The sequence below is a fragment of the Hydra viridissima genome, unplaced genomic scaffold (assembly GCF_058129835.1).
Source record: "Hydra viridissima isolate aposymbiotic clone 2 unplaced genomic scaffold, HvirCarnegie_v1 scaffold_1, whole genome shotgun sequence".
In the NCBI taxonomy this organism is placed as follows: Eukaryota; Metazoa; Cnidaria; class Hydrozoa; order Anthoathecata; family Hydridae; genus Hydra; species Hydra viridissima.
The window spans coordinates 37,223,393-37,250,804 of record NW_028324300.1 but is presented as its reverse complement, the minus strand read 5'-3'; the positions used below and the strand labels follow the sequence as shown (position 1 = coordinate 37,250,804).

Genomic DNA, 27,412 nt, shown 5'->3' with positions numbered 1-27,412 from the left:
TCACATTTAAATTACTGTTCGGTAACGATCAAAACAAAGATGTGTTGATCAGTTTTGTAAAAAGTATTCTCAGTTTCGAAGGTAATCAAGAAGCAACAGATGTCGAAAAAAAACTCTAATGAACTTTTAGGAGATGGCAAGTATAGTGTAAGCATCTGCGTCTCGTTATTTTTTTTATTCGAGACGAGACGAGACGATGATAACCGGGACACAATTTTTAAAATCCGAAAGAAAATTTATTGTCCCGGTTTATAACTTTAATCCGGGACAGTTTATTCGTCAATTTTTTCCGGGACATTTCTCGTCTCGTTATGCTTGTTCCGGTTCATTTCAGAGAAAACGATTCCGAGACGCAGACCCTTAGTATAGTGTTCACAAAGTAAAAGTTGACATTTTATGCACTGTTAAAAACAAGCGAAAAATCGCAATCAAAATGCAGCGAAATTATGAAGATTATTTTTTGGCACGTGAGCAAGAATACATGTCAAAAATGATAAACCAACAAGTCAGTAGCGGGAAATCTAATAAGAATCACGAAGTATTGCTTGATACGTTATGATTATTATATTATTACTTGATACATTATTATTGTAACAAAAAACAATATGCTTCCCGATAGAGCATTAAAAGATCCAAAAAAAAACGGAAAAATTTCAGATTTATGATTTAGACAAACGAAATAAAAAAGGTGAAATTTATTAATTAAAAGAAGTGGTTCCAATGATTAAGAAAAATAACATAGAAATACCGGATAACAAAATGTACTGGGTGTTTTGTGAAATATCGGAATTCAGAAAACAACACGAAAACCTAGTTATAACAGGAGAGAACTCTTTAAAAGAACAATGGTTAAATTTTTTAATTAATGGTAGTAAAAAGCGAGATATACCGAGGAACTTAAATGAAACAATAAAATAAGCTTATTAGATTATGAAATCAGTCCTAAATAACGAAGATACAAAAATACTTTGTCAGAAAGGAAAAAGAGACAGAGAATTAGTCGCAAAGGCTCGTGAAGAAGAAAAATCCTTAGCTTTTAAGAAAGGCAAATTAGAAGGAGAAATCATTGGAGAATTAAAATAATATAAATTTGAGTCAGATTTTAAAAAACCTTATTTTTTTTAAACATGCAAAGACGAGGGCTAAAACATAAAAACGGGGGCTTTTTTATAGTATTAGGGTGAGACTTTTGGTTTTAAATTTTTATCTTAGTTTTCAAAACTTTGGGATATTTGCAAAGATGAAACACGATGAATTATGATTAGTTTTAAAGCTTATAAGGGCCTCAAATTAAGTTTATAACAAGGACTACCATTCACTCGGTTTTTAATACCTTTCATCATAAAGATAGAAATGCTACTCAAAGATGGGGTCATAGAGGTATGTGACTGTTGAAAACACAAATCTTTACTACCTGTTACATAATTTTCAAAAAAAGCTTAAATAAAACATGGTTTATAATAAAATGGTATGGTATATAATAAAAAATAAGTAACAAATCTACTCTGAGATCAGTCTAATGATGATGATGATGATGATGATGATGATGATCATCATCATCATCATGATTATAATCATCATGATTATAATCATCATGATGATAATCATCATGATGATAATCATCATGATGATAATCATCATGATGATAATCATCATGATGATAATCATCATGATGATAATCATCATGATGATAATCATCATGATGATAATCATCATGATGATAACCATCATAATCATCATGATGATGATCATGATCATCATGATGGTGATAATAAATTTAAATATACCAAATAAACTTAATATCAGTATTTTTTATCATGGTTGTTTCAGTCTTTTCTTTAATTTTAAAAATAACACAAATTTGTAAAGTTGATAAATGCTTTTAATGGTTTGATAAATGCTTTTAATGGTTTAAATAGTTTGATAAGTGCTTTTAATGAATTAAACTTTAATATAGTCATTAATATTCAATATTGTTTCTGTAGTGATTTTTATTACGCATTCATAATGGCATTAAAACTGACAAAGAGTTGCGGAATTATTATTTAATGATTTTGTTCACAGTAATATCCCTCCTACCGTTGTTGAAATTCAATTTGACATTTTAAATTCACAACTAATAAAATATTTATTGTACATGTGTTTGTTAATAAAATGAATATGCGATTAATATGACCCATTCTTTTATTAAGGAGATGTGCTGATGGTATCTACGGTAGCAACCATAACTCCACTAAATTTCATTATGTATTTTCGTCACTCATAAATATGTCAGCAAAAGTGAAAAAGAAAAAACATGCGGTTTTTTACTTTTAATAATTAAGGGGATTGTTTTTTACAAATGTTGACTTTACTTAAAAACATTTTCGTCATATATTTATTGGAACATCGAATAAAAGATTATTTCTGAAGTCCCGTATGGATGAACTTGTAATTTTCAAAAGTTCCTGTAAATAAAATACAGATCGAGCGTGAGAATTTAGAAAAGCCATTAAATATTGTAGTTAGTCATATTTCAACGACGTATTTTAAATTTGCGTGCATACTTTTTTGTTTTGGTGTTTCTAATCATAATGATTTCGGTAATTGTAATTTTACAGAACTTAATTCTTAATTTTGGTCATCTCTTACGGTCATTCCTTACGGTTGACTTTTAAAAAAACCTTTAGTCACTCCGAAGACTTGAAAAGCAGGAAGAAAAAAGAGTAGCCTTATCTTAAAAAAGGGCCACATTTCAACTAAAAAGATTTTCATAGCTTAATAAAGTTTTATCAACTAAAACAAATGGGCCACTGTTGAGATCAAGTATAACATTCATTCACGTTGCTCCGAGTTTATTCGACGAAATTTTCCCCCTGGTTACAAACTATTTTTGGTAGAGAAAAAATGGTTTGCTCATTGTACAATTAGAACAATTTGAACAGCCAAACATTTTGCAATATATTTTTTAATCTCAATTTTCGCAATATATTTTTTATAATCGCAAATAATCGCGATATATTTTTTAATAAAATTTTCAGTCGAACTTTCATTTCAAGTAAGATGCCAATTCATTTATTTAAATTCATACTATTGACCATTATCTTAACGCTAGAGGATACTTAAATGTATTACACAGTGCCGTCCTATCAACCTAGGGTTCCTCTTCTCCTCACATATTTTACTTAGGAACCCACACTACAAAACACGAGACTTGTAAAATAATTAGCATGTAATTGAAAAATTAATAAAGACCCTCTTTTATATGGGGAGCTCTTGGCTTGGCGATTTCCTATTTAATTTATTCAGTTCAAGAAGAAGGATGCTAATGGTTTGCTATAAAAAGCGCCTAAGTCTAGCTAATGGTGCTATTGTTTCTTTGAACTTATTAACTTGAACTAAAATTCATTTATTTTAATAAAAAAATTTGTTTTAAACGCCATTCATAAGTACTTATCAATATAGAGAGACCCGATTGAAAGAGAATCATCAATATTATCTTATTTATATATTATATTATATATTATTTATGACTTACTTATTTGTAGTATCTTTAACTAATTTTAATTAATTCCTCTAAACTATAATAAACTTTTAAGTTAAAGCATTTTTACTTCGGAGTTTTTTAACTCCGTGCAGAAACACTAAATTTGTAGAAACTCTCAAGTGTATTTTGCAGAAAAGCGTTTAACTACAACTCATCCAGAATGAGTTGAAGTAAAATGCTTTTTTGCAAATTATCGCATTTTCCATAATAGAACGCAGCAAATCTTGTAATAGTTTTGCAATTTCAGGCTCTGATGCTTCGCTTTAACTAATTTAAATTGAAATTTAAATTGAAAAAATTTAAATTTAACTGATTTGAACTTAAATTGCAAACGTATTACAGGATTCGCTGCGCTCCGTTATGGGGAATGTAATAGTTTGTAGAAATGCATTTTACTTCAACTTTAGAACTTAGATAAACCCACGGAAAAAAGTCTGAAAAGGCTGACCAATGAAAATCATTGTATTCGGAGATGATGCGATGAGGAAAAATCTGTCGCAATCTATTCGTTGTTTCTCGAGCAGTGTGGTCGTAGCACCGTTCTATTGAAGCCATGTATTGAAACCACCGTTCTATTGAAATTATATGTAACCATATATTCTGCAGTCCAAATCAATTCATTTCGAATACCAAAATTGTTCAACCATTTCTCTGTAGCTTTGCATCTTTGATTGTAACTTCGTCACCTTTGTCTTCTTCAAAAAAAAATACGATCCAGCGATGAATTGGAACGTTACTCCGTATCATACAGTGATTTTACGCGAATGTAAAAGCCTTCATTGGGTTCGATTTGGATTTTCAATTCTCCAAACCTACAGTTTTTATATTTAACGTTCCATTCAGCTGAAAATGACATTTGTCATAATACATAATTAATGTCATTTTGAAGCAAATTCTGTAATGTTGTACTCGTTTCATATTCTTGAGTTAACTGTATCTTTTACAAAAAAAAGTGTAGAGTTGACGGAAAGATTAAATGCAGTAATTATCGTAATTGCCCTAACTGTTGCACCCTTCTTCTTATTGCTGTTTCTGGATCTTCTGGCACAATTTCGCATCACGTTCTATATTTTATATAAACACTTTCTATGTTTTGTAAGAACTCAGAACCTACGGTCTTCCAGTTCGTAAGTTATCGGACGTTGTTCTTTGCTTCTTTGAATCGAGCAACCAATTGTCACGGTCAAACACTGCTATAAGAAAAGCCTCAAGGAAATCAAAAGTGGATTTTAATGAATAATGAAATCTACTGTAAACTTGACTGCTCAACGTTCCTAAGCCAGAAATTTTATACAACCCCAAAAAAAGATGCAAAAGCCTGACGTTTTGCTAAAAGCAATTAAAACTGAAAAATTTGACGAGAAAGTTATGGTTTGAAAAATCATTAATTCGTGTGGTTTCAAAACTCAACCATTTTTAACGAAAAGAAACATGAACTCCAAAGTTTACATGAAAGAACATTCAAAAAAGCGGCATGACTGTGAACTAAAAACATAATGAAAAGCCCCTCTTTTAATAAATCTTACTAAAGTCAAAAGTGCAATCGAATGGTATCAACAAAATGGTATCAATTTTGTCACAAAAAGACGAATCCAGCGTTTTTTTCTTTTTATAGATCATCATGCATTGTTTGCTTCAAAAGCAAATTGGAGGCATTGCACTATGATTTAATCTGCCTAACGTTCGAAGCTACTTCAGGTCTGTCAAGATTTACTCATATCTATCTTAATATCTCAGTAACTCGTATTTATATGAAAAAGAATTTTGTCAAACTCATCTTTTTTACCTTTTATATTCATATCTTTTTACTATAATATAAAACTGTACACATATAAATAAACTCCACATTACTAAAATCTGTGGCTACTTTGCAGGCTTCACTCTCTAAGTAAGAGATTTGCATTTTAAATTCCGGAAAAAAAACACAAAACAAAAAAACAAAATAAAAAGGGGGGAGGGAGGGGAGAGGAAAGAGGAGAGATGAGAGAAACAATTGTGAAAAAGAAGTGTAGAAAAGAAAATTTAATAAACTAAAAAACATGAAAAAATCCTTTCACATCAAAAAAATAAAAAAGGGAGAGGGGAGGGTAAATCCCTCAGTTACCATATATTTTGTTTTGTTTACAAGAAATATATACTTTAAAAACTACAGCTTAAATCACAACAGAAAACAATCACACTTATACCCATGTTTTTTTTAAAACCTTACGCACATGTAGAACTCAAACCCTGAGACAAACATAAATCTTCAAAGCAATAATTGTTAAATCCAGTTGTTAAGAGTCATCAGGTCGCGAATTACCAGGTTCTTTTGGAGCAAATGGAGCTAAGAAGCCTGGACGACCAGAGAGATTTAATGGAAATTCCTTAAATGCAATCATACAATACACATTAAACAAAAATATAAGAGGAACAACAATCAATCCTTTATCCCATATTTCTATTATTAAACAAATACAACCTGATAATAAAGTCTGAGAGAAAAGATTTTATGACAATATACATTTTCTTGTCAATAGGAATAAATCTGGTTAAATATAATTAAAAAACAAAACAAAACCTTTTAGCGCTTAGCAAGCAACGTAGAGCCAAAGTATTCAAAATACAGATATAAATGCATGCATTAAAGCTTATGCTTTAGGTTTTAATTGTGTATGGCATTACAATATTTAAAATGTAATTGAAACAAAATAATCATAGATTGTATCACCCAAAAAGCATATTGAGACCAAAACATGAATCACTTGAGCAGCAAATTGAAAATAAGAAAAGTAAAATTTTTTAAAAATAATTTTAAAAATACCTTAGAGATATCTGAATTGTTAGAAAATGTATTAAGCTTGTCATCAGTTGCATTCATAGCCAATGATTCATTCAACAGAGTCTCTTTAGAAGTAGTGCTCACCAAATTTGTCATACTAGGCATCTCTGTTGTCTGTTCAGGATTTGTAACTAAAGAAGTCAAAGTTTAAAGTCATAATTAAAAATGGTCAAAAATTATTTAAAAATATAAAATAAAAAGAAAAAAAAAAACTTTTTTTAAAAGAGTTAAATTAGAAAAAAGGAGAACGTTGCAGTCCCACCTAATGTACTTTCATCTGATTTTGGTGTTGATAAGATTGTTGGTTCTTGTAAGTATTTTGATGAATCCTTCCTTCTAGATTCAGCTTTCAAGTCTGTAACTTCAAGGCTCTAAAAATTTATCATACACACTCATCCATTACAAAAAATGCATAACAAAATTATAACACTCATTGATAGATTAAGTCATTCATAAAAATAATATTCATACCAGATTTTTCAAAATAATCATATTTTGAGCTAAATCAACTTGCAATGATTTTACACTGGATATATCTTCAAGCAAAGTTCTATAAAACTCCTCATTGAAGTTTTCCTATTAAAAACATACTTTAAATGAACAGCATTTATTCAATAACAAATGCTTAACAGTAGAATTAGTCTTTCAGAAAAGTATTACCCAAGTTAAGTGCCAAGTAAAAATTTTCTGAGGTTCCCGCTATATTCTCTTAAATCATGACAGCTTATTACCTAATTTGATCATATAATTTACTTACCAAATGACTATATGTTTTGTTTGAGAGTTGGTATAAGATAGTGTTCATCTCTGCAAGCTTCTTGTTCATAGAAATGTTTAATGAATCTGTCAAACTCTTCACAACATTTAACTCCTATTAGATGAAAAAGTAAAACAATTAAAGCCATAGAAACTTGGAAGCTGAAGGTGATCTTAATGAAGCAAAATGCTTCTTTATATCTAAAATTATACTGAAAATATTTGTACAGTTCTAAATAAACATACAGAAAAATGTTTCACAAGATCTAAAATATAATATATATATATATATATATATATATATATATATATATATATATATATATATATATATATATATATATATATATAATATATATATATAATATATATATAATATATAATATATAATATATAATATATAATATATATATATATAATATATATATATATATATATATATATATATATATATATATATATATATATATATATATATATATATATATATTTTAAATATGCTTTTATAATAAACGTTTTTGGCAAGCCTACTTGATTCAGCTGTAAAAATATATGGATTGAAAATACTTGAGCATGCTAATACTAACCATCTGATTGGCTGATTTTATTTTTACTATATTCAAAATCCAATCAGAGATGAGCATGCAAAACAAAGCCTTGCTATATGCCTTCTTATGTAGAAGAACTTATTATTTCACTTTTTTTTGACTTGTAATAAACAATTAAACTTAAAGTTTTTTTATAGAGTGATTTTTTTGTTAATCTTTTTCAAATGTGTTTCTCTCATACATACATTAAGTTTTTATGTTTTTACTTTCAGGTAAAAAATGTTTTAGAATTAGATAAACTAAAGATACTACTAATATTATGTATGTATACACAAAACACAAAGTTATTTATTTCATTAAGTAATAGAGCCCTAAAATAACAGTAAGACAGCATTATACACCAAACACAGTTGAAACCAGGGCAATCGAAATTTAAATTCAGACTTCCTGATAGTTCTGAAACATGACTTACAAAAAAACAACTTAGAAGCTAGGCTTTTACCTGGGTTTCAAGTTGAAAATTAATGAAACTTGGTGATTTTTTTAAAACATTTTTTCTTTAGATTGAGTTGTAAAACAATAAGTAACAACATGATCACTGGTATTTACATTTGCTCTATTTTGAATTTAATTTGAATTTTTAAAAAGATTTTTGTGATTAAGCTATATTTAGAGATAACTTAATCACAAAAATCTTTTGATCAAAAGATTAGTTTGTTAAAAAGCAATTCATCAAATTAATGGTTTAGGACAGAAAGAGGAGTCAAGAAAAAATACTCCAAGTAATGTAATACTCCTAGTAATGACACAAAAATAAAGCCACACCAATTCTAACTTTACAAAGGTTAAATAATTTATTATCTTTAATAGAAGATTTTTTAACATCAATTTCTTCAATTAAACATCGTAATTAATCAAACTTCAGTATCAATAGCAACTACATATATAATTACTTTTATAATATTTAATAAAACGGTGAAACAGGCAGAATTGTAGGTATTTGTACATAGAATGTCACCTATTACTTACCAAATCTGCATATACTGACATGCGAACTGTTTTTATACATATTTTAATATTTAAAAAAATGTTGTTATAAATTGCATCAGAGTATTTTTTCAAATATCTTATGAACTCTATTGAAACTTGTTTGTTTAAATATTGAGTTCTATAGAAACTTACATATATAAACTTACATATATAAACTTACATATATAAACTTACATATATAAACTTCATGCTAAAAACATCTTTTTCTTGATCTTTATTCTCATTTTGATCTGTTGAAGAACTTGAAGAACTCGTCTGCTAAACAAAAAAAAAAAATAAATAAATAAAAGCGATTGATAACACTTCTATAAACAGTTATTATACAATTTGTTAAGGTAAAGTTATGAGATTAAAAAAAAAACAAAAAAAAAACTATGACATTTTAAATGAAGTAGATATAAATCATTAAACCCACGTGTTGTTCAACTTCAACCGTTAAATTAACAAGCTTTGAGTCAAGCATTTTGTGCTCAGCTATTAGATCATTTAATTCTTTTCTTGTAACAAAATCTTTTTGGGATTCTTCTAATACAGCAGGTGGCTGCAGTGCGTCACCCTAATGGTTCCCCAAATTAAAAAATAAAATATTAAGCTTATGAAAAGTGAAAAAATGAATAAAACATTTTGCACAGAAAAATGTATTCAACTTAATAAGATATTTACTAAGTCTTAAAGTATTTACCTGCTTCTCTCTCATTTCGTCCACTTTTGTTGTAAGCTGAGTAATCAAAAGTGTATTCTCTGAAACCTTATCGTGGAGCTTGCTACTATCACTACCTGCAAGTGCCATACCATCTTTCAGTGAAGAGATATCTTTTGACAAAAATTCAATTTGATGATTAACAGCAGCATTGTCCTTTGAAGAATTTTGGTAGAGTTCTAAGGCCTTTATCTAAAAGCACAGAACTCTTTCAGTTGACTTTAATTTTTGTATTGATTGATTGGTTAATGCAACAATGCCAAGAAAATAAATAAAAAACACAAAAAAGCAATAATATGTAAGAAATCTTAACCTTTCCTAGTGCAATGACATCAACTTGCTGCATTTCACTAACAGATTTTTTAACTTGCTGCAACTCAATCATCAACATTTCATAGTTTTTTGATTGCTCAATTGAATGTGAAATTATTTTATCATTTGCTGAAAAAAAAAAAATTAAACAAAACATAAAAAAAAAGTAAAAGGTTACTTAACAAACTTTCATGAATTTTTACTGAATTACAAACATAAAATGAATTTAACTAAGTCAATGAATCTGAGATTGCTGTTAACCAAGGACATGCAAAATATATATAGTTGATATGATTTTAAAAATCTGCCAATACAAAGTATTTTGATAAAAAAAAAAAAAAAAGCTGTTTTACTTATTTTACCAATTTCTATTTTACTTGTTCAATAAACCTTTTTCTAAACACATATTGAATGATAAACACAATCAACTATTTAATCAAATATAATTTAAAGGTATTAGAAGCCCAGATTCATAACTAATAACATAAAATGTACTTTAAAAGCAATAAACTTAAAACTCACCTTTAGCCAGGCTCACTTTAAGCTCATTGATTTGTGTTTGTGTGTTGAGTATAAAAAATGCAAGTAAAAGGCAACCAGATACCACCAAAGAAATTAAGAAGAACATAGCAATACACTTAAGTGTAAAAAGTGGTGATTTTCCATCAGCAACTCTTGTATCAAGTTGCTTTCTTCAAAAGAAAATATAAATATAATCAATAACTTAGAAAATGTATTTAACCTACGTGTATATAATATATTTAACAACTCTACATTTAACAACTATATATTATATTTTTAATATATATATATATATATATATATATATATATATATATATATATATATATATATATATATATATATATATATATATATATATATATTTAATCAAAATTTTATTATACTTTGGATAATTTTAAAGCTTTATTCAAATGAAAAACAGGTTCAAATCTAGCAAAAAAACTTTCATTCTCACTTTGCTAAATTTGGTTGAATTCACAGCTTCAACTTATAAATGGAGTGTGAAACATGGATACAAAAATAAAGAATTAAAGTTTATAATAGAAATGCTATTAACTTCTCTTCATTCTCACTTAATTAGCATAAAATAAACTCAGAATTTACAAAAAAATTTAAATGCAAACTAATTTCAGGAGAATCTTAACAATTTAAGATCTTTAAAATATCTCTAAGAAAGGTTTGAAACTATTTGAGATAAATACTGGAGTTTACAGCAAAATTTCATTTTTTTAAAGGCAGTTCTACAAAAAAAAAAAAACCAAGTAATTATATAACATGCATACTACATAACTTGATAATACTTTTTAAAATGCCTGAAATAAGTCATTGGCTTTTAATCATAAAACAAACCTATTTTTTTGAACTTTACGGCGATTTTTTCTTGGAGGAGGCAGCTTAAACTCTTCAATTTCTTCCTCAGAATCAGAACCTTGATCCATATTTAAAAGCATTTCTTTGTCCTTACTCATTTTAAATTACTTTTTATTACTGAAAACTATATTTTAAAATGTATTTAAAGATAAAATTCAAAATTCATAGACTAGGACTTGATAGTAGTACCTAGGAGAGAAAAATTGATTGTGTATAATCTATGAAAGAGAATGTACTAACTACTGATAATAAAACCATAGCACTGGTTCAATAACATAGTTACATATGACATCCCCAATGTATAAAACGCGTCCTATAACACGTTAAAAACTTTTAAAAAGTTGACATATTCTTGTAAGTCATTGCATTTTGTAGAACAACATTTCTTTAAACAAGCGGTATAGGTAGATGTAATTTAAATGAAGACAAGTACACAAAAAAGTACTCTGGACGGCCGTTTGAAACTTTATTTAAGGACTTCTCTTCAAATAAAGATATTTATGACAAAAGAAATTGATGTATGGCTCTTTAAAGCGAAGTTTTTTATGATATTCCAAACGGTCCGAATTCGTCAGCTAATTAAAATTTGATTGGTTGAGTCATTCTCATGTCAAAAATGTTAAATTAGTTTAGCAATTAATTGGTAAAAATGGAAATCCGCTTTTAAATAAAATGTTTTATCTCTGATATTACAACTACGTAATTGTTAATGGAAAGTTTTTGCATCATATGTAGTCATGGCTAAAGGTTATGGTCAGAGATCACAATGCGCTATGAGCGCAAGTGGCAAAACCATCAAGTTTTAAATATCTGGTATACTAGCCAAATACTTCTTTCTTAGTAGCAGCTTTTAAGCTAAGATGATGTAATCTACATTGATATAATCTTTGTCTAAATAAAGTTGAAGACATCTTTGCTGTCACAATTTCATTCCATCCATTTTCTTCAAATAAATCGTGTTGAAAGAGGAGTATTAATTTTTGTTAAAAATTTTGAAAAATTAATATTTTAAGTATTAATTTGCAAAACATGATTTTGCTCAAAAATATTTGCAATTTCATTAACAAAAAGTCAACTTTCTTAAATCAAAGTTTCTAAGTTATTCCGCAGTTTAGTTAGAGTTTTAAGACGCAAGATTTTCACTCAGTAGATTTCTGGGATAATCTTTCAAGAAGCTGAACAAACTTTTTTTCTTGAAACTTCGCATCTCTTTTTTGTTTGCAGTACATCAGGAGCAAAGATGTGAAGAAAAAAAATCCTTGTAGTTCTCTTTGCTTTAACCCTTTGAGTAACTGATTTTTTTTTATCTTTGATTATAGCGGATCAAGTGTATTTAAACGTACTTTTAAAAATATGTATTATAAATAAAAATAAGAAAAAAAGTTTAAGCTGTGTGGATATTGCTCAAACCACAAGCATTAGATTTGTTCATTTTCTATAACGTTTTCTTTAGCGCAGGATTCTTTCGAAGAATCGTATCTTGAAAATTGCAAATAGTAAGTTTTAAGTTTAACTGCAAGGATAGGAATGAGTGTTGGACAGACTGAGGCCAGTGTGACGTTGGTGCTGTGAAGAATCTCTGACAGAGGAGTTCTATTCTTCACAGAAAGGTAAGGGTCGATTGTTTTATTTTCATTTCAAATATAAAATAGTTAGAAACGGAGACGCAAAAAAATGTCTCTATTATTATGAAATTTTAATCAAGTTCAATAGAAAAACGGGATTTAACATCGCCATTGTCAAAAAATGGGCACAATTCTTTTATTGGTGTTATAATGACACAGTTCTTTTGTAAGGAATCTGTATTTAATTAAAATTTTGTATTTCATTCAATCATCGTAACACACGCAAACAATGAAATGTCAGAGTATTTTTCAAAAATTTTTTATTCAAGACTACATGGGAAAAATAACTAAAGTCAAATTTTAGAAATTTTCATAAATACGTTCTTTTCATTACATACTGGTGCTAACCTATTATACAAATATGTCATCATGTTGCGTACCTATCAGTTCTGACAATATCCATGCGAAAAGCTACCATTAATTATAAGAATACCGGCGCTTTTGAGGTGTTTAAAAAATGCTTAACATTCATGAGTACCGAAGACTTTAAACACAAAATTCCGTTTTTGCCAAAAGTAAAAAAAAGTGGATCAAATCTGAATTTTCAATTTTAGTTTTTCAAGAAATAACTTTTTAGTTTTTATCTCGTTATGTTATAAACACTAGAATTACTTTATTCAATCATTAAAAACCTGCCCCAATAACGTGTCAGAATGTCTAGTTTTATAGGTACGTGATATTTATTTTAAATAAGGTTTTTTTTCTCTTGTTGTCTTTACAAAAAAATAGTTGCTTAAGACATTTACTTCTGAGCCATCAGCATCATTTTATAAAAAAACTTTAAGACAGATCATGAAGAAAGTAACTCATTTTACCCCAGGTTCATCTGAAATGCAAAAAACCAGAATAAATAAGAAAATAAAGAATTGCTTATGGCATAGTTGAAAATAGAGCCATAATTAATAGAATTAAAAGCTATTCAAGATTGTAGGCCGTTGCAGAAGAGGTTATTAGTTCGTAACTTATGTCTTTTCAGATTAAGATATTACACACCACTGAAATAGGAAACTTTCACCTTGCGATGACTTAATTGCAAGTTAATCTGTAGACTTAAACATAAGACAATTTATTTAAACTCACCTATGATTACTTTATTTGAAAGTAAAGTTTAATATATATATATATATATATATATATATATATATATATATATATATATATATATATATATATATATATATATATATATATATATATATATATATATATATATAACTATTTATGACAATTAAAAGCTATGGTATCAGCAATTATTAGAATGTAATGTGGCATTTTACAATTATTTTAAAAAACTTTAAGCAATATATGATATTTCCCTAACAATGATTTTAAAAAAAAGTTCCAATGAATCATTTTGAGATTATAAAAAGATTGAGAGGAACTTTATTTCTGATATTATTCAAGTAAATGGTAAAGCAGGCCCACTTATCACGTCAGAAATTGAAAAGGCTACCGGGGTAACCCAATCTCGAGATAAATGACAGTAGTTATGTGTTTTCCCCAACCGATTCCAATCATCTCCATAAGTCCGATTTAAGTATTCGATATAATTGCCTGGACAACGGAAAAAGAAATCACCAAATTGTAAGCGTTCACACGATTCTATATCCGATACATTATACCATTCATTTGGCCAAAGAATCTTAGCAGACGGCCTCGTAAGCACATACTTAGAGTTGTTTCTTTGCATAAGGAAAATATCACAAAAGGGATATCGATAATCAAGACCGGGAACGTCTTTTCTAAACTCATCAATAGGTACTGAATGTAAGGAGCTGTATATGCGGTAACCAAAAGTATTATGCTCTTGCATAATAAGATAATTATCAGCAAACGTTGAAACTAAGTTACCAAGTTTTTCCTCGTCCTTAAACAATACATAAAAAATTCACGATGAAGAATTAGAAAGTTTCTTATTTCCATTATTTTGGTTCATTAACGATGACAGTTTTTGCTTAAGCATGGTCCAGAAAAATCCGGCCACTTTTAATTCTTTTTGAAATTTTCATCCTACTCTTTTCCAATTATTATTCATTTCTGTGTGATTATGAACAATTTTACCCTTCTTCTTTAAATATCTTTTCGTTATGGTCCAGTATTTCTCGGTTGGACTAAATTGTGGGTAATTTGTTGGGTTCATGCGTTTGGGAAGAAATACGAAGCCATTTTTATTATACCACTCAATTGTCGTTGTAGAGTAATGTGAACTAGCTAAATCAGGCCAAAATATGGTAGGATCTCTATGCTGTTTAGTAAAAGGCAGCAAACGCTTCTTAAGACACTCTTTAGTATACAACTTACTGTCCATTGCTGACTTTAAAAAACTTTACTCTTTTGTCCACAACTACAAATAAATTGCCATACCATCGTTATCTTACTAAGTTTATCAACTGAGACGTACTTGTATTTTGGCGCCACCCTTCCACGATTAAATGCCGAGGAAAAATTTTTTGACTGGGCAATTGATTCAAATTATCTTTTACGTAGGCTTCGTCATCCATAATTATGAGGCCGCCATGTTTTGTAAGAATATTGTCATGCAACAATTGTGAACATTTTTTCACTTGAACACTTTGTTTTTCAGATTGGTTACTTAATGGCACGATATGCTTTAAAGCCACAATTTATTCTTGCACGTCTTGCAGTGCTTTTAATGATTTTGAACTTTTTAGCTCGATCATAACATGACTGCCTCAAACTTTCTTCAATTAAGATCTTAATTTTTTCACTAACTTTTTTTATCAACAAAACCAGTCTTCCTTTTCATTGATAGAGTTTCTTTTATATCATCTAGAGCATCACCAACTGTACTTCGCGGAGCTTTCAATTGTTTTTTGCAATGAGCATTGCAGAAGCCGGCGGATCTTCAAGATATTTGTGCAAAAATGTTTTTCTTGAAATTTCTTCTTTTCTTGACATTTTATCACTAATTGAGCGCAACTAAAATGCGTCAATCTAGTCAAAATGTCCATGATCTGGCCATTATTTATATATTTAAAAGCAGTTAAATAACTTTTTCATATTTATTTTTGCTATCAAAAGTTGGCCGAATTTTTTCAGAACCATGCTTTAGCTAACTTTGAAACAACATGAAAACCGATTAATGTCCTTTTTTTCTGACCTATTGTTTTCAAAAGAACTTATTAGTTAATTTGATTAAAAGAAAAAAAAGAAAACTTTTTTAAGTTCATACCTTGCTTAAAACACATAGATCAAGATCATCATCCCAGGGAATTAAACCTTTATGCCGAACTAGACCTAACGTTGTTCCACCAGACGTCCAATAGAAAATGTCATTTTTATCAAAAATGCTTTGAATTATTCGTCCTAGGGAATAAATCCGCTGCACTACTACCGGATCAGTTAATTTGAACACGTTCAAAGGTTTTTGATACGGAACATCGATAGTTTCTTCTTTAAAGAGCATGTCAAAACCAAAATCATTGTCTTGCATGTCAGACTGAAGAAAATAACCGCCGAAAAGTCAGAATACAAATTTACTATCTTTTATGAGCATGATCTAGAATCGACGAAATTTATTATCAATAAAAAAAAGATTTTTTAAAGTATGGGAATAAAGTTATTTGTAAGAACTTCAGGTTTCTATCCATCATTAAGGGCTCACACTTACAGATCAGCCTTAAATTGTTTACTAACTAGATATTATCAGCTCCATCAACTTAGTGCTATCTTATAAGTCTTAAATAATATTACAATAAGGTTAAACACAAAGATTATTCTTTTAAAAAACAAGACAGTGCTATACTCTCAAAAGCTAAGTTTACTGACGTAGGAATCGCACATGAAAAGACTCTTAGTTAGCTCTGAAAGTATTCGAAAGAAGAAAGAATTAATTCTACGACTCAACCTAAACTTTTTTCTGACTCTGAGAATTAAATCAAAATTGGTCGAAATGTTATTGCCGATTCGACTGTCGAAAATTCTTTTTTAAAACTAAATTCCATAAATTAAAAAGTTGAAGAAATATGAACTATTCATTTTTAACATAACATTTTAATACAATGAATACAGGTAGACGAGCATGCTTCAGCTAAAAACCATGAAGACTGACTCAATAGACAGCATTAAAAATCGGGAATACTTTATATGCCAAACGTGATGCAAGAAAAACAGGCCATATTATAAAGAATTTAGTAAAAACTCTATTGCGAGTTGTTCATTTTTTTCGCAAGCGAAGAAAGCTTGTATTACTTCGGCTTCCATAAACCCCATGCCAACAATCTGAAAAAAGCAGAACATATAAAACATTTTTACAACCTAAAGCTTAAAAGAAAAAGAGGATCTTGAGGGAACACGAAAAAGGCCAACGAAAAAACAACGAACTAACACAATACCCTGTCAATAGCTGCCTTTTCCTCAGTTGTGACATGAATTTGAAACCCTCCTCCTGAACCAGCATCTCCACCAAATGCTTCTTCGTCTACGGCTTCCGATCCCTCACCTGTTTCTGGTTCATTTAGTAATGCAATGAATGCTTCCTGATTTTGACTAATTAGCTAAATTAAAAACGTTAAAACATTTGATGATTTCGCGAAACAGATCATTATAAAATCCAGAAAAATTTTTACATAACAAATTTATCTAGTTTCAGTTTTAAGTTATTAGGACCTGTAACAATTGCGGATTTGAGCGGCCAATCTCTTGCAACAACTGCGGTAAAGTATCGGGATGACGCTGTACTTGAGATCGCATCAAACGAAATTGCGGAAGATCTCGAAGAAAATTCAAGTCACCTATGGCAGCTTAGATAAAAAATAATATCATTTTATGACTTTTTATAATTAATCGTTACTCAAAAGTTTTCAATAAAAAGCCGAAATAGTTATAAACTGGCATTAGAACAGCAAACCTTCTATAACTTTTATAAACCTTTTATTAGATTCACAAAAAAGTAAAAGATTAGAATCCAATATCAAATATACTTAATCCATACTATAATAATTTCAAAATCCATATTATAACAATTTACATTTTTCTTCATCTAAAATCTTTTATAGAATCTTTTTACAGGGTTTATAAGCAAACTAAAATCTATAAAATGATAATAGCAACTAAAAAGAAAAATTTACTTTTTTAAGGAATTTTTTTTTTTACCTGGTGCAACTGAGTCAGCAGGAAGAGCTTCAGAATCTTCGTCTATGTCACCAGACACATCTTCTACAAGTTCAGGTATATTGCCCTAGTTGATAACATTTATCGGTGAACCAACAAAACAACTTTTTTATGTAAATTATATTAAAGATGAAGCACAACACCAATAAGAGCTAAAGTAAGAACATATAGTGAAATCTAGCAACCAATTATAATACAGCATACCGATAATAAGTACTCTGCAGCTCTATCAGCATTTTGAAAACTTCTCTGCAGTGCTCTTAAAACCTGTTCCCTACTGAAACCTAATGACATAAGTTCATTTATTGAAGATTCAAGTGCTGATCCAGTAAGAAATGAAGTCCCAATTTCAGGTTGAATGGAAGCAGGAGCTGATGTTGTAGAGACTGAAGTTGTTTCGCTAAAAAAACGATAAGGTATTTTAATAAAAAAAATTTAACTAAAATAATTAACCCTTAAAATAAAGATTTAAAACCAAGTTAGCCAACATACCTGGCAGAGGCTGTTGATGTTAATAATGGTGTGGATGATGATTGAACATCAGAACTAGAGGACTACAAAAATTAAAACACTGAAAAAATCATTTAAAAAAATTGACACTAGATTTTTATATGAATTGTCGCTTATCACAACTTCTCTTTTGCGTATTAATGCTCTAAAAGTTGTTTGAAATAGTAAAATTGGCAGTTTTGAATTATAAAAAAAAATCAAACTATACCATATATAAGTAATAATATAATGAATATAAGGTGGATTTAGTGTTAATAATGCTATTTTAGGGAGTTTTTTAGCTTACATTATTTGTTGTTTTTTTATGTTTAGGCTTCTATTAGTACATAAAATATTATTACAAAGAAATCCTATTTGAAATTAGAAGGAAATCCTAACCTGAGATTAAACTAATTTTTTCATTTCCAAATTAAAAAATACAGCTTTGTCTCAGGTTTAATCCATGCTTACACAAAGGGATGCCCAACTCTAAAAGAGGACTCTGAACCAATAATTTATTTAAGAAACCCTCTATAGGTCCATCTATGGTCTAATATGACCCAATCAAGTTGAATTAGAGTGGATCTTTAGTATGCCAGTTCACAGAAAATCTTTAAAATTATAAAAGTGTCATTAAGGTGGCAAACAACTGAAAATAAGCTTTTTGAAAAAAAAATCAATTTTTTGATTTTTTTGGTATTTTGATTCTATAATCATTCCTTCAACAAAAAACAATTAATCTTAAAAATGATGTAAAAGTTGATTTAATAGCATTTTAGTAGATGACCATTGAAAATAAATTCCCTAACAATGCCTTAGCAACCATCTAAATTTGAATTGTTATGAATTCAAAACAGTAAAATACTATCACAAACCATGATTTTAATGTATTATATGCAGACTCTTGTTAGTTTTCTGTTTTAAAAGTCATAATTCAAAACTGACTTTTAAAACAGAAAACTAACAAGAGTCTGCATATAACACATTAGAACTTGCATACAAAACTTAGAAACATGAGTGTTTTTGGTCTGTTAATGTTTGTCTCTTATTCTGTAACTTACTCAACTCTCTCATACTGGAATATACTCAGCAGTGCTGCATTATAATGATGGTGCTAATGGTATAATAGAAGTTTTAAAGTACTTTGGCTTGAATGGAGTTGTTACATCAGCTTTGTCAAGTAAAATTGACAAAACCAGAATTCGACATATGAAGAAAGTCAATTGATAAAAGTAAAATTCAGAGAAAAAAAGCAGTTAAAAAAGGTTTCATAGATGATCAGCAAATAAAAGAAACAAGTGATAGTTACATCCCTGATGGATTTTGATAATTATTATGTACTTATCATATATTTTTTTCTTATTTTTGCTTTTTTGGCAATATGTATTTTTTTAAACTTTGAAACACATTTTCTCATTAACGAAACTTTATTACATAAAATTTTCAGAATTTGTTTATTACAATATAATACTTAGTTTAACCCTCAGAATTTTAATGAAAATCTATAGAAAGTGAAATACTGATGTTTAAAGAGCTGAATTTATTGATACTTCATATATATATTAAGTGATTTTGTTAAAAATGCAATATTTTGTAAAATAATTTTAATCACAAAAAATACCACAGTCAAGCAGGGTGAAATATGGCTAGGAAGCTATGTTCAAAATTTTAGTTCGAGTTATTAAGGCAAAATCAAGTTACTAGGGTTTGAAGATTTACTAAAAACACATTTTTGGCCATTATGTATAGCAAAATTTAAAAAAAAAAAAAGCTGTTTTTTATTTTATTTTAATATAAATTTAATTCTCATAAAAAAAAAAAAAAAAAAAAATCATAATTTTGATTATTTAAAAAAAAACTTGTTTTTAGTTGTGTGCCACCTTAAAGTGTCATACTTATTACATTAAATTTTTTAAAAAACTTTTGTTTTCAAATGTGATATAAGTTTATTATTACCTTTGTGTGATTAGCAATATGATTTAAAAATAACTTGATAAACATTACAAAAAATGTTTTCTATGCATAATTATAACTTAAATTTGTCTCATTAGAAATATTATAAATGAACTTTTATTCTTTTGTAATCTACAAGACCATTATGAAATAAAGCAGCTAATTAATTGCTACCTATACTTTAATATAAGCACAAAGAAAAAAAGTTGCATTAGCTTATATAATCTAGATTTATTTTGTAGCTACTGCTAACAATTAAGCATATACAACAGCTTTCAAAATCATGTATAAATATATGAGTGCAGCAGTGAATCACGGAATAGTTTTTAGAAAGGTTACATTACTAAAAATGATCAGATATTTTGTACATTTTGTTTTTTGTTTATGACAAGGTAATTTTTACAAAATATTAAACAAATAGTTTTAATTTAAAAAGTTTAAAAAAAGAAGCAAAAAGAACTGAAGTCTTAAAATTTGATCCATGCCGGTTTAGCTATAAAGTGATCAGAATATCTGTAGTGTCTAAAAGTGCAAGTTATAAGCTAAAAAAGCATGATAATGTTGAAGGGGCTCAGATGCCAACTCCTGTGACCAAAAACACTGACAAGAATTTCCTAGAATGACTTAAAAAGAATGCTGAGGATATTCCTAACATGCTAATTAAAAGACAGCCAGAGAGTTTAAAGTTAAAAGACAATCAAAAGAACTCTAAAGATTCTTGGGAAGATCAGTGTCATAAGGCTTACAAGTCAATTAAAAAAACTCAAAGCTTTCAGACTAGGGCAATCAAAAAAGCTACTAAATTGTTTAAAGAGCTAAGGTCCCTTAAGGTAGGCAATGCTTGATCTTTTCTTTTAAATTACTCTGAAATGATTATTTTCGGCTTTAAAATCTTGTAAGTCTAATATTAATTAACTGTCAGTTTGTGTCAATCACTACCACACACTATAGCAATAGAAACAACTAACTAAAGATAGTAAAAAAAAAAAAAAAATTTAACAAGTTGTACTCAAAATAAAAAAACAAACAAAAATGCTTCTATTTAAAAACAAACAAAAAAGTAGGTAAGTTTTACTTGAATTGCGGCTGCTCCTGTTTCCTCTACTGCAGGCTTAACTTCTTCTTTGGTAGTTAATAATTTGGGCTTTGAAAAATGTATAAAAAATAAACTTTTTGACAGTATGGAAAAATCTAATTCATGACACTGAAAGCAGCAACAACAAAAACATTCATTAAAAATAAAAAGTGAAAAGGTAAGTTACCTTAACTGACATCACAACAACAAAGTTTTTAATTGGATCAATTTTATATTCAGCTATGGTTTTATCATCATCAAGAATTTTTCCTTAAGAAAAAACAGACAATTGTACTTTAACTACACTGCTTTTGTATTTTTTAAAGATAATAAAATATCAGATGAAGTTTGCATACTGTTGCAGCTGCCTCTGTGGCACCTTTGAGTAAACATTTTTAACTAAACCTTCTCATGGTAGCAACTAAACCATCTCTCCAGTGCACAAAGTGACTTAGGTAAATAAACTAATAATTATTAAGTAAATTAGTAAGCAAATGTCCTGCAAATACTTCTAAATACTTGCATACATAACATCTATTTTACCTGACAGCTAGAGAAATAAGATTACTAAACTACTACTGTAGTAGTACAGTGAGGCACAAGATTTTTAACATTTGAAGACCACACTGGAAAAACAATCAAGCTACATTTTTGCTTTTTTTGGGTTTTTGCCCGTTATATTTGACTGCAGTTTAACTATATAATAATTGACTATATAACTAGAAAACCGATCAAATTACACAGATATTTAGCTTAACAAATAAGTGAGATATAGTGTGAGCTATGGTGTTTTGAAGTTTAAAAACTAATTTACTCAAAACAATAAAAATGTAGCTTGATCGTTTTTCCAGTGTGGTCTTCATTTATTTTCCTATTAATTTTCCATGGTAATTCCAAGACTGTATTTTTTAATGAAAAAAAAAAACAACAACTTTTTCACCTTAAGAATTAAGATGATTAATAAATATATGAAAATGCTATATTTAAGATTTATCATTTATATATTACTAAAGATTATTACTAATATCAAAGTCAGTGTTATTTTTGTTAACGAAAACAAAATAAAAATAGAAATCAAACATTTTTGTTCAATGAAAATAAAAACAAAGACATTTTTAAAAAATGTAAACGAAATTAGAACTTAAAGTTAATAAAAAAAACGAAATAAAAACAATAACTAAAGATTATCTTCAAACTATTTGGGATACTATATGTAGTACTTTCAAACTTATTTTGCAATAAATTTAGCTAAATCTAAACAAAAAATTTCAAAGACATAAGTAGAAACAGTAGAAAATCATGGTAAAAGAAGAAAACAACCTCAAAAACCACAGCAAAAAAATGTCAAATTCTTATTTGATAATAGAATAAGAATGTATACAACATGTCATGAAACTCTGTACATCATAGAAGTGTTTCATCCCCTTACAGTACAAGCCATATCCCAACTTGTTACAAAGTGCTTTAATGACTGGAATATGTTGGATAAAATACTTTTGATTGCATCAGATAATGGGGGTAATATGACCAAACCTGTGCCCATTATGCACCAAGAAGCAATACGCCAAGATGAAACTTTCCAGAGTGAAGAGTTAAAAAAACAGGGTGGAGAACAAAGAAAAGAAAAAACTACACAAAGACCCACAGTGAGAACAAGCGCTAATATCTATAATGAAGAAAGTTCAGATGAATATAGTGATGGCAGTGTAGCAGAGAATGAAGATAGCTCTTAAGATAAAAGCAGTGAACAGAAGGAAATGCAGAATATTTTTTTGTCATATGCTGAAATGCCTTGTAAACATATGCCATATCTTGCAGACAGTATTTAATTATTAAGCAAATGCACAAGAACCATTATTACACTATTTTAAGTAATGCAAGAAAATTGGTGAATATTGCCAGGAAAAGTTCAGTGATTACTCAAGAATTAATTTAGGCAAAACTTTGACAGTCGAGTGCCCAACACGTTGGAACAGAACATTTTATATTCTAAAACATTTACTAGAAATACCTTAAATCATCTAATAGAACTATTCAGTTGCTTAGTTTTTTAGCATGTACTAGTCAGTGACTGCACTGCTCTTAGACTGCATATTAGACTACAGCATCTGCAACGAAATGAAAATGAAATCTTTTTTTGAAACTGAAACCAAATAGAAACTGAAATCAAAATTCAAAAACAAAATAGAAATAAAAACTAAAATTAGCTACAAAACGAAAACGAAATTAAAACTGAAATGAGATAAACAAAAATGAAATAAAAATGAAACTGATTTAAAATCATAAAATGAAATCATCACTGACCAAAAACATTTAATGTTATAAGTAGCTAGTAGCTACTATATGGCTAGGACTCTAAATTTACAGCAGCATTTAAACTTTCCCATTGTTGATATTTATAATTTCCTGAGTGCCAGATGAGGGCAAATAACCAAACAATATTTTATTACTCAAAATTATCTTCTCATTGCAAATGGACAAAAACCATAAAAACATGTCATGAAGGGCAGTGATAATATACATAAGTTAAATAAAGCATTTAAGCAACTGTTAGATTCCTTATTTGAATCCAATTTCCAAAACTGGAAGCGTTATACTAGATTCAATAAGTAACTTAACTTAAATGACAATTTTTATGAACTAAAACTTGTTATCAAATATTTTAAGCCATTATCATTAGTAACCATATTCCTGATGACCACATAAAATAGTATGTATCAAAAAAAACATTTGTATTGATGATTTACAGATTAGTAATTTACCAAATTTTATTGAATCACTACAATATGCTTCATTTCATTGGCTGATAATTTTAAAAGCAATAGCCACTTAAACAACACTCCATAATTGTTCTGATGACCAAAAAATTGGAAGGTATCATAATGGAGTTGAAATGATTTTAAATGAGCATCTTAAAGAATCTGCTCATTTTAAAGAACCTGATTTTTTAAAGACACAAATATTTTTGCAATGCAAGACAGCTGCATTTGATAAAATATTTCTGCTGAGAAAAATGTCAAACTGATAAAGAGTAAAGTTGATAAAGTATAAGATAATTTAGTTGTTTTTTTTAAATGTAGTTAGTAATTGAAGTTTGCAATATCTTGTCTTTGGTCTATAAATATTTCTAAATTAAACAAATGAAAAGCATGTTCTGACAAGTTTTCTGAACAATCTTATTACTTATAAGAACTTGAACAACACTTTTAAAGCATTTGTGTAATTAAAATTATATCAAAGCAATAAATAGAAAGCACATCAATATAATTGTTACAGTCTGTTTAAATATAACTTGATTGTATTCTACCTCACTGTATTTTACACAAAGTAGCAATTAACAGTACAATAAAGTATGGTGCCTGCTAGGCTATTTACATTAAAACAAATTAAATAAATTTTGAACAAGACAAAAAAAAAAAAAATGCTTTGAAAAAAAGATATTATCGATATGTAAGTTGATTTTCAAAATTTCTATTTTAAAAAAATATATAATAATAATATTAAAATAAAACAAAAATAAATCAAAATCTTAGAAAATTAAAAAAATATAAATTATATCAAAAAACATTTAATATAAGAAACACATAATATCAAAAAGTATCTAATAAAGCCATTTACCAGAATAAATCAACCTCTGACAATCTACAGGAAATTCTGTTCCTTTCTCTTGAGCAATCAATTTTTTAAGTAAAAGAACCTAAAGTAAAAAAGAAACAATGACCAGAGTATTCATTTTTAAATTAAAATCAAATCCTATAATTTGATTAATACACCATGATAAACCAAGTGGTTTAAGTGAAAAGCAAACATTAATTAGCAAGCAGGAAAACGTAAAATTTTAAAAACAACATGTATTCTATATATATTGAGATCTGAAAATGAAAATCTTTATACTTAGTGAAAATTGGAGAAAAAGTGCCTTTTCTGATTTTCATTTAGTCAGCAGATTTTTATTGTCAAACAGAATTGACAGAGTTCCAACAGAATTGTGTATGGAATCAAATTTTTACCATCAAATAGTTTTTAACTTATCACATAAAGATTTTTAATTTATCAACACCCAGCACCCTACAAAATGAGATGAACTATAAATTCTAATTTATAAGGTGCTAAAATAATTATGAAGGTACTTTTCATGGTAATGGAAACCAGGAAGATGAAAAAAAGTGAATTTCTGTAAGAAAGTTTTTTTTAAATATGATTAAGATAACCTTATAAAATGTTCACAATGTATTTGAGAGACCCAAAAGAGAAGCAAAAATTTGAGAAATAAAAATGAATTTAATGGATAAAACATGACCAAATAGATTGTGACTTAATAAATGATGATATGAGAATTGAATATAAACGGTTTTTGCAAAAAAACATTTACTTCAGAAATATAGGTTGACCTTCCAAGACAATGGAATATACAATACTGACCAAAAGTTTAGAATCACCTCAAATTTTCATTTAAGTTTGCATGTTGTCTGTGATTTATTCAAACTAGTATAAGGCAATCATTATTTTAGTTTAGCTTAAATACATTTTGTATAATTTTCTTGTACTATTTAATAAATAATGTTTTCTGCCCCATAGTATCCATTTTTGACATATGTAATTTCATCTTGTTTGTCTTATTTCTTTCTCTGCCTTAATTTATTCTAATTTTTGGAGTTAAAAAAGAAAAAAAAAAAAAATTAAGTAACAGACAATATACTGATATTTCTTCAAAAATTTCAAATTCTCAAATGATTTAGCTATATTACTATATATATTTTTAGAAACATGACAAATCAAATGAGGTAAGAATTGCAAGCAGAATCACAATAATTATTTGCATGAAGAATATTATTAGATCGGAAGAATTTAAAAGAAATTGAAAGTATCTTAAAGAGAAATTCAAGGGACAATCAAGAGATTTTAGTTTAGATATCATTTTCTTGCCAGCAGAATAAAGCTGCTCTTAACCATTTTTAACAATTCAGTAAACTTTAGATAACTTTATTTTTATTAGTAGTACTTAGTATTTTAACAACTATATACATAAAATTAAAGAAAAAATAATATTTCCTAGGAAAAATAAAGACATTTAGGAAAAAGTGAAATACAAAGAAAAAGAAAAACCTTTTCATTTTCATCTACTTCAATTTTGAATGTCTTTTGCTGCAGTGTTTTTAAAGTAATCAGCATTTTAAAATATATTATAAGAAGATGAGTTTCAAAATAAAAGAACAAATTTTAAATTGTTATTGCTGTTGTAGATAACATACAAAACTTGATCAATCTTCCTTAAGTATGTATGGTCAATAATTACAGCGTAGCCATTTTGTGAAGAAGTACACGCATCACCCTCGCGTTTGTCGTAGAATTAGCAGAATGAATAACGTATTTTAGACGGAGTTGCGCAGATTTAATTATTTTTTTTACTAAATCAAGCGTTTTCAAAAAAATTCAGATAAAGTTAAGAAAAGTTAGTTAATTATTATCATTTGTCTGAATAAATTCATATTTGTTTTGTGTAAACCTACCTTAACAATATTCAAATAACTTGTTTTATTCTAAGTCCCTCCAAACCGGGGCGAGGATTAAGGCGAGGGAATCTATCTCATTTTTATGGGGCCCCGAAATATTTTGATTATATAGACAATTTTGCACTTTTAAAGTTTAGAATCACGATGACATATATGATTTTTGATTTTTTATATAAAATCATGTCATGCATGATTTAGTGATTTTGAAGTCTTAAAATCATTTAAAAATTATTTCCACCCAATATACTTCTAATTTTACTAAAACTTTACCAAAGTTCATGTTTACTTCTCTGAAGGTATTATATATCTAGTCAATGTTCCATATGCCTTTGTTATTTGTATCGTTTACATTAAGATTATATTACAAGATGGCTGATGATAAAAGTTTATCGGTTATTTTCGATGGAACTTTTTTCAAAATATTTCAAAAAAAAGAAAATAAAGTTATTGCCAAGAAAAAAACTATTGCGAATATAAAAGTGCAATTCAGACAAAGCTTTTTGCCACATCTATTTA

At 28.1% G+C, this 27,412-nt stretch overlaps 3 protein-coding genes across 6 annotated transcripts; all 3 read right to left on the bottom strand.

Annotated features, from left to right (window-relative positions):
* Positions 1-5,288: 5,288 nt before the first annotated feature.
* On the bottom strand, positions 5,289-11,613 carry LOC145192643 (uncharacterized). Of its 2 annotated transcripts, none has more exons than XM_090068281.1 (11): positions 11,088-11,613; positions 10,236-10,405; positions 9,715-9,842; positions 9,384-9,593; positions 9,117-9,257; positions 8,876-8,959; positions 7,105-7,218; positions 6,819-6,923; positions 6,610-6,718; positions 6,330-6,478; positions 5,289-5,892 (listed from the first exon to the last, which is right to left on the bottom strand). In XM_090068281.1, exons 1-11 carry the CDS (start codon positions 11,204-11,206, stop codon positions 5,803-5,805), a joined length of 1,419 nt encoding a protein of 472 aa, XP_089924407.1. In that variant the 5' UTR covers positions 11,207-11,613; the 3' UTR covers positions 5,289-5,802. The 2 variants fall into 2 exon arrangements, with proteins under 2 accessions (XP_089924407.1, XP_089924414.1); XM_090068288.1 differs by having other exon boundaries at positions 8,876-8,956; positions 11,088-11,260.
* Positions 11,614-14,004: 2,391 nt separating this feature from the next.
* LOC145192242 (uncharacterized) lies at positions 14,005-16,264 on the bottom strand. Its single transcript, XM_090088890.1, has 2 exons — positions 15,927-16,264; positions 14,005-14,600 (listed from the first exon to the last, which is right to left on the bottom strand). The coding sequence occupies exons 1-2, from the start codon at positions 16,185-16,187 to the stop codon at positions 14,133-14,135; spliced, it is 729 nt and encodes a 242-aa protein (XP_089945016.1). The 5' UTR covers positions 16,188-16,264; the 3' UTR covers positions 14,005-14,132.
* A 445-nt stretch (positions 16,265-16,709) lies between these two features.
* Positions 16,710-26,750, bottom strand: LOC145192241 (lysine-specific demethylase RAD23A-like). 3 transcript variants are annotated; one of them, XM_090088871.1, is made up of 10 exons: positions 26,490-26,750; positions 25,002-25,080; positions 21,571-21,653; positions 21,384-21,452; positions 18,359-18,420; positions 18,071-18,266; positions 17,849-17,933; positions 17,363-17,496; positions 17,089-17,250; positions 16,710-16,975 (listed from the first exon to the last, which is right to left on the bottom strand). In XM_090088871.1, exons 1-10 carry the CDS (start codon positions 26,553-26,555, stop codon positions 16,874-16,876), a joined length of 1,038 nt encoding a protein of 345 aa, XP_089944997.1. In that variant the 5' UTR covers positions 26,556-26,750; the 3' UTR covers positions 16,710-16,873. The 3 variants fall into 3 exon arrangements, with proteins under 3 accessions (XP_089944997.1, XP_089945003.1, XP_089945009.1); XM_090088877.1 differs by lacking the exons at positions 25,002-25,080; positions 26,490-26,750 and adding an exon at positions 22,716-24,628 and having other exon boundaries at positions 21,571-22,009; XM_090088883.1 differs by lacking the exons at positions 21,384-21,452; positions 21,571-21,653; positions 25,002-25,080; positions 26,490-26,750 and adding an exon at positions 19,356-20,125 and having other exon boundaries at positions 18,359-19,295.
* Between the last annotated feature and the right edge of the window lie 662 nt (positions 26,751-27,412).